Raw genomic sequence first — 8,500 nt, 5'->3', positions numbered from 1 at the left:
ATTTAAAAATTACAAAAAAAAAAAAAAAAAAAGACTGAATCTATGTATCTAGAGTAAAAAGGCCTTGGAAAACAAGGCCTCTCCCTCCACAAGTGGATTTGTTCCTTTCAGATTTGTGTTAAAGGTTATACTCTGACTGCTCAAAAGAAATAACAGCTGGTAGGAATAACACATTTTCAAACAACCCATCTTGCTAGTTAAGTAATTGGACTTGGAGGCCCTTTTTTGCTGTGCTCCAGATCTAAATTGAGGGGAAGTTTTTATGTTATAAAGGACTACCCTTGGAAGAGTCTGATCATTATCTTTCATTATTATTTTGTTAATTACAAGTGTCCACCTTCATGGGCAAGTTGCTCTTCTGTAACACACACAACATTTACATTAAACTATAATATTTCATTTTGGACAACCTGGAACCTAGATATACCATGTTTCTGAAATACACTGTGAAGAAAAGCTGCTTAGTCATACTAAGTAATGATGTTCACAGATGAGCTAAGTATAACAACTCAACCTTCCCAAGCTAAGCTCAACAGTAAGGGAGATGGAGATGTTCCATGATACAGACCAACAGTTTTCAAAGTGTGGTCCCAGATCAGCAACATGAGCAAATTCTCTGAGTCTGCTCCAGACAGAAAGATTTGGAAACTCTGGGGATTAAGCTATAGTTTCATGTTTAACAAGCACTCTCCAGGTTATTCTGCTACACATTAAAGTTTGAGAATCACTGATATAGATTAAGTTTTGTTCTCACCGATAGAACAGACTTACAGCTAACATGTTGGAAAATCTGACTTTATTGACATGTCAGAGATAATTTGCAACTGCTTCCTTTCTGCCCAAATTCTATCAGACTAATCACTTGAATAGATTAATTGAAAAATCACTTACGTTTGTAGATGAAATTAAATACTTTTTGTATTTAACTGCTTTTGGTTAGAATCCTATTTTGTTGAAAGTGGTTGTTTTTATCTGTGTTCTGTAAAGATATTTATAAACCCTCATCAAAGTTCTACCAGTAAGTCACATTCTATTCAGTATAAGGTGAAATGTTTTACATCAAATCTCATGCCGTGTAATGGCAAAGAATATTTAAGGTGACTGAATGGATTTCTTGGCTCAGTATTCAAAAGTAAACATTTTAAGATGTTAATGTTTAAGGCTTTTACCTCTTCTCAAAATTGATTTTATGTAACTCTCATTATTTGCAACTCCTGAAATCACCAAAGATCTTGCTTAAGCAACATGTAGCAGCAACTTATTTTTCTTATCTTTATATGGATTTACGGAAGTGTAGATTGTTTGATAATGGATGTAGCTTTGGGGCACAAGTCTGTTTAACTGTGTGAATGCTATAATTTAATATTTAAGACAAAACAACTTTGGCTTGGTAAACATATATCACTGATTTCTGAAAAACTGAATGAAAGAACTTGTTATATTGTGTTCTTATTTGACAGGTGATCTTATGGTTCTTTCTAGGTATCCAATAGAAAAAGCACTCTCCAGTGTTCATCTGTGGAACTGGATGGTTCCTACTTGAGTGTAGCCAGACGGCAGACCTACTATCAAACTAAGCAAAGACCTAAGTCTGCAATCCAGGATTCAGCATCAGAATCCCTTATAGCATTTAGGAATAATTCTTTGAAACCAGTAACCCTTCATCATCCCAAAGATGATCTAGGTAAGATACCATCAGAGACCACAACATGTAATTACGAATCTCCAGGGAGAAAACCAGTAGATGCAGTCCCAACAGAGAAAATGCCACAAGAAGAATTGCACATGAAGGAATGTCCACACCTTAAGCCTGCTCCTAGTCAGTGCTGTGGTCATAGACTTGCTGCAGATCGTGTTCATGAGAGCCATTCTACAAACATGGCCCCTCAACATCCTAAGACACATCCAGAATCATGCAGTTATTGTGGGCTGTCTTGGGCATCTCTGTTGCATGGTGGAGGGGCGCTGCAACCAAATGAAACTTTGAAAAAGCAGATCTCAGAAGATAGAAAGCAGCAACTGATGCTTCAGAAAATGGAGCTGGAAATTGAAAAGGAACGCCTTCAGCATCTGCTGGCCCAGCAGGAGACAAAGCTTCTTCTAAAACAGCAACAGCTTCACCAGTCTCGACTGGATTACAATTGGTGAGTACTGCCTGTTCTTTTTCTTTCTTTCTTTCTTTATTTTGAGACGAAGTCTTGCCCTATTGCCCAGGCTGGAGTGCAGCGGCACGATCTCAGCTCACTGCAGCCTCCGCCTCCCGAGTTCAAGCAGTTCTCTGTCTCAGCTTCCTGAGTAGTTGGGATTACAGGCGCCCACTACCACACATGGCTAAGTTTCGTATTTTTAGTAGAGACGGGGTTTCACCGTCTTGGCCAGGCTGGTCTTGAACTCCTGACCTCGTGATCTACCCTACCCGCCTAGAACTTCCAAAGTGCTGGGATTACAGGCGTGAGCTACCGCACCTGGCCGAGTCCTGCCTCTTCTTTTAGCAACGTCTGTAGTTTGAAGAACACAGTGTCAAATTGCTGTATTACTATAGCAGATGTGTAGAACCAGAGGTTCTTCTGGATCTTGGCTTGCTCAAGATGCGTATCAGTTACGTCTACTAAGTAAATTCCCCTTTATTCTTTGAAAGACTTCAAAGATTACCTTGCCTTCCAAACTGATAGCTTAGAATATCTATTTCTGAGCAGTCTGGTGTAATTTTTGCTGGGTTCCAAAGACATTTTAAAATGATCTTACCATTATGCAGAATCCTTGGCTGTTTGATATCGTTGTGGACAATATTAGGCATTAAGTAAAAGCTTGAGATTTCGGGGTGTGGAATTAGATTGTAAAGCAGTGAGATTAGCTGTCATCATTCCAAATTTATGTCTACCTGCCATAATATAAAATATAACAAGTGATGGGAGTCTTCTAAATTTAACCCTTTCTGGCCATGAAGCAAGACCTGTTGAATGACGAATTCTCATAAACCTATCCACATGTGGGCTGTTCTTCCCTTAACAGTTCTTCCTAAGAACAGTGCTTGAAAAGCTAAATTGCTAATTTGTTATTATATAGTGTTTCTTTTCTCCACATCCTTATTGACATTTGGTATTGTCATTAATTTTTATTTTACCTCCTCTAATATGTGTATAGTGACATTTCATTGCAGTCTTAATTTGCATTTCACTAATGGCTAATGATGTTGAACATCTTTTTGTGTGTGTGCTTGTTTGTCCTCCTATCTTCTTCAGTAAATTCTCTCTTCAGTTTTGCCCATATTCTAATTGGATCATTTGGGTGTTTTGCTGTTTGCAGAGTTCTTCATATATCTAGATATAAGTCCTTTGTCAGATATGTGAGTAGCAAATATTTTCTCCCAGTCTGTAGCTTGTCTGTTCTTGTTTATCTTTAATTTTTTTTTCTTTTGGTAAAGACAGGTTCTCACTGTTGCCCAGGGTGGTTTGAACTTAAACAATTTTCCTGCCTCAGCCTCCTAAACCTGGAATTACAGGTTTGAGCCACTGCTCCTGACTCTGCCTTTTCAATTGCTTAATAGGATCTTTCACAGAGCAAAAATTTTTAATTTTAATAAAGTCCAATTTATCCGCTTTTTCTGTTATGGATTATGTAAAGTTTTATCATAGATAGATGTTGAATTTTGTCAAATACCTTTTATGAATTTTGTCAAGTATCTTTTATGATTATATGCTTTTCTTATTTGCCCTGTTAATATGGTGAATTACATAGATTTTTAAATATTAAACCAGCCTTGCATCCCTGAAATAAACCCCACTCGGTCATAATGTATGATTTTAAAAATGTTACTGAATTCCATGTACTAATATTTGTTGAGAATATTTGCATCAGTTTTGTTTTGTTTTTTTTTTGAGACAGAGTCTTGCTCTGTCACCCAGGCTGGAGTGCAGTGGTGTGATCTTAGCCCACTGTAACCTCTACCTACTGCGTTCAAGGGATTCTCATGCCTCAGCCTCCTGAGTAGCTGGAATTACAGGCGTGAGCCATTGTGTCTGGCCTATTTGCATTAGTTTTGATGAGGGATATTGTTCTGTTGTTTTCCGTTTTTTTTTCCCCCTTTGTCCTTGTCTTGTTTCGGTATCAAGGTAACGCAGGCCTCATAAAATGAGTTGGGACATGTTTGCTCTGCTTCTGCTTTCTGAAAGAGATTGTGTAGAATTGGTGTTAATTCTTCCATAAATGTTTAGTAGAATTCTCCAGTGAAACCATCTGGACCTGGAGATTTATTTTTTGAGACTGTAAATTCCAAGTTTAATTTCCTTTATACTTACAAGGCTATTCAAATTATCTATTGGATAATCTACCCTGCCACAGGTTTGTTTATTTTAATTATCTTTCAAATAACTGGCTTTTGTTTCATTTAGTTTTGTTATTTTCTGTTTTCAATTTCATTGGTTTCTGCTCTTTATTATTTTCTTCCTTCTGCTTGCTTTAAATTTACTTTGCTCTTCTTTTTTCCTAATTTGTTAAGGTGAAAGCATATTGATTTGAGACTTTTTCACTTTTCTACTGGAAACATTTAGTGCTCTAAATTCCCTTCTCGGCACTGATTCAGCTGTGTCCCACAAATTTTGATATGTTGCATTTTCATATTCATCCAATTCAGTGTTTTTTTGGGGTATCTTTTGAAACTTCCTATTTGACTCATGGGTTATTTAGAAGTGCTATATTTAGTTTCCAAGTTCTTAAAGATTTTCCTGTTTTATTTCTGTTACTGATTTTTAGTTTGACACCACTGTGCTCACATAACACACTGTATAATTTTCATTGTTTCAGACTCATTGAAGTTTGTTTAAGGACCCTAGGGTATGTTCTGTCTTGATATATGTTCCACGATGTTTGAAAAGAATATATATTCTGCTGTTGAGTGGAGTGTTCTGTAAATTAGATCCTATTATTTGACAGTATTGTTGAATTCTTCTATATTCTGGCTGATTTTCTACCTACATCTATCACTTATTGACAGAGGGGTTTTGAAATCTCCAGGTACAATTATGATATATCTATTATCTATTTTTCCTGTTAGTTCTATTAGTATTTGTTTTATATATTTATACCTCTGTTATTTGCTGCTTACGCATTTAAATTGGCTGTGTCTTCTTGGCAGATCAGCCATCTTGTCACTATGTAATGTCTTTCTCGGTTCCTATTTTTTTTGTTGTTTTTGTTTTTGTTTTTTGTGATGGAGTCTCACTCTGTCACCGAGGCTGGAGTGCAGTGGCACTGTGTTGGCTCACTGCAACCTCCGTCTCCTGGGTTCAAGCAATTCTCCTGCCTTAGCCTCCCGAATAGCTGGGATTACAGGCGCCCACTACCATGTCTGGCTAGTTTATATATATGTATATATATGTTTTTTTTTAGTAAAAATGGGGTTTCACCGTGTTGGCCAGGCTCGTCTCTAACTGCTAACCTCAGGTGATCCACCTACCTCGTAATCTTTTTTTATCTAAAGTCTCCTTTACCCGATATTAATATAGCCATTCTTACTTTCATTTTATTAAGGTTTTCAAGGTATGTGTTCTTCCATCCTTTTACTTTCACCATATATATGTTGTGATTTTGAATTCAGTTTCTTAGACACAGCATTTATTTAAGTCAGCCAGTTTCTTTTAATTGGTATGTCATGTTCAGAAATTTACTTTTTTTTTTTTTTTTTTGGTTTGACAGGCTCTCACTCTGTTGCCCATGCTGGAGTGCAGTGACATGATCATGGCTCACTGCTGCAGCCTTGACCTCCTGGGCTCAGGTGATCCTCCTGCCTCAGTTTCCTGAATAGCTGGAACTACAGGCATGTGCCACCATGCCAAGCTAATTTTTGTTTTTTGTAGAGATGGGGTTTCGCCATTTTGCTCAAGCTGGTCTTGAGCTGCTAGGCTCAAGCAGTCTCCCTACTTCAGCCTTCCAAAGTGCTGGGATTACAGGCATGAGACACTGTACCTGGCCCAGACACTTACTTTTAATGTAAATTGTATATGATTTCCCATATAGTTGGCCCTCCATATCCCTGGAGTCAACCAACTGTGGATTGAAAATATTTGGGGGCAATAAATAATGCAATAATAAAACTATTATAAATAAAAAATATAGTATAGCAAATATTTACATAGCATTGACATTATAGTAGGTATTACCAGTATTATAAGTAATGTAGAGATGATTTAAATTATACCAGAGGATGTGCAAAGATTATATATACATACACATCACTTGAGTAAATCCGTGGGATTTTGGTATGGGAGAAGGTCTGGGACTAATCCCCTGAGGATACCAAGAAACCACTGTAGTGTTTTTGAGTATATTTCTTTGAATAGATTTATTTTATTGGTTGCTCTAAATATTCTGTTAAACACATATAACTTATCAAAGTCTATTGGTGTCATATTTTATCAGTTTAAATTAAATGTAGAAATTTGATCTCCCTTTAAGTTCCCTTACCCTCCCCCATTTATAATTGTCTTAAAGAGTTTCTCATTGAGAATAGAACAAGAGAAATTTTACAATCTGAACAACAGAAATAGACTAAACCAAAAAAAACCTAAACAGAGTCTTTCATTAAGAACCACATCATAAAATATTATAATTTTTGCTTAAATCATCAAATTTAAAATAAGTTACAGAGTAATTTAGGAAAGTGAAGAGAAAAAATCTATTATATTTATCTGTATTTCTATTTTTTTCTATTGTTCTTCCTTCCTGATGTTCCAAGATTTCCTCTTTTATCTTTTGTTTTGTTGTTTTGTTTTTAGAGCTCTGTTAAACTGTTCGTTAGGGTAAGCCTGCAGTAGTTTTGCTTCGTATGAAAATGTTCTCATTTTTACATCATTTCTAAAGGCTATTACCATTGCTGAATATAGGATTCTGAGTTGACAGGGTTGCTTTTTTTTTTTCTATCAGCACTTGAAAATGTGACATTTTCTTCTGCCCCTGATGTTTTCCACAGTCATTTGCATTATTTTCTCTATACATAAAATATAATTTCTCTTTTGCTTTTAAAGTTTTTTTTGTCTTTAGTTTTAAGAAATTTCACTGTGATATGTCTTCACATGGATTTCTTTATCCTATAAAAACTTTGATCAGCTTCTTGATTTATAGTTTTGTGTCTTTTGTCAAATTTAGGAAGTTTTCTCTAATTATTTTTTTCTAATACTTTTTGAACCTCATGCCCTCCTCTGGCTAGCTAATGACATAAATTTACAATCTTTTGTTATGGCTCCACATTTTTTTAAATTTTACTTTAAGTTCCGGGATATGTGTGCAGAGTGTACAAGTTTGTTACATAGGTATACGGGTGCCACAGTGGTTTGCTGCACCTATTGACCCATTTTCTAAGTTCCTTCCCCTTGCCCCGGACTCCCCAACGGGCTCTGGTGTGTGTTGTTCTCCTCCTTGTGTCCATGTGTTCTCATTGTTCAACTCCCACTTATGAGTGAGAACATGTGGTATTTGCTTTTCTGTTCCTGTGTTAGTTTGCTGAAGATGATGGCTTCCAGCTTCACCCATGTTCCTGCAAAGGACATGATCTCTGGCTAGCCATATGCAGAAAACTGAAACTGGACCTCTTCCTTACACCTTAGACAAAAATTAGCTCAAGATGGATGAAAGACTTAATGTAAAACCCAAAACCATAAAAACCCTAGAAGAAAACCTAGGCAATACCATTTGCGATATAGGCATGGGCAAAGACTTCATGATGAAAATGCTGAAAGCAATTGCAACAGAAGCCAAAATTGACACATGGGATCAAATTAAACTAAAGAGCTTCTGCACAGCAAAAGAAACTGTCATCAGAGTGAACAGGTAACCTACAGAATGGGAGAAAATTTTTGCAATCTACCCATCTGAGAAAGTTTCTAATATCCAGAATTTACAAGGAACTTAAACAAATTTACAAGGAAAAAACAATTCCATCAAAAAGTAGGCAAAGCATATGAACAGATACTTCTCAAAAGAAGACATTTATGCGACCAACAAACATATGAAAAAAAGCTCAATATCACTGATTATTAGAGAAATGCAAATCAAAACCACAGTGAGATACCATCTCACGCCAGTCAGAATGGCAACTATTAAAATGTTCCACATGTCTCTGACATTCTGTTTAGGCTTTTTTGTGTGTATTTAGTCTATTTATCTTTGTTGTTCAGATTGTGCAATTTCTCTTGTTCTATTCTCAAATTTCTGGTTCTTTCATTTGTCCTCTTCATTCTGTTTTTGAGCCAGTCCATTGAGTTTTTAAATTTTACTTATTGTCTTTTTCAGTTATCTTTTTTCCAGAGCTAAAATTTCCACTTAGTTCTTCTTTATGTTTTCTCTTTATTTTCAGAGACTTTCTGTTCTTTTCCTTTCTTTATTATTATTATTACTATTATACTTTAAGTTCTAGGGTACATGTGCATAACGTGCAGGTTTGTTACATATGTATACTTGTGCCATGTTGGTGTGCTGCACCCATCAACTCGTCAGCACCCATCAA

General features: G+C 36.1%; 1 protein-coding gene across 8 annotated transcripts in view; it reads left to right on the top strand.

Moving 5' to 3' along the window:
- Positions 1 to 8,500, top strand: part of KIAA1328 (KIAA1328 ortholog) — a 400,177-nt gene that overhangs the window by 250,422 nt on the left and 141,255 nt on the right. For all 8 annotated transcript variants that reach the window (XM_017873982.1, XM_017873981.1, XM_017873984.1 and 5 more), the window contains one exon: positions 1,483 to 2,144. In XM_017873982.1, coding sequence (XP_017729471.1) covers positions 1,483 to 2,144 — 662 coding nt within the window. The remainder of the gene's footprint in view (positions 1 to 1,482; positions 2,145 to 8,500) is intronic.

The sequence above is a fragment of the Rhinopithecus bieti genome, unplaced genomic scaffold (genome assembly GCF_001698545.2).
Source record: "Rhinopithecus bieti isolate Rb0 unplaced genomic scaffold, ASM169854v2 scaffold_5260, whole genome shotgun sequence".
NCBI lineage: Eukaryota > Metazoa > Chordata > Mammalia > Primates > Cercopithecidae > Rhinopithecus > Rhinopithecus bieti.
Note: the sequence above shows the minus strand (reverse complement) of the source record. Positions and strands in the feature narration are given on the sequence as shown.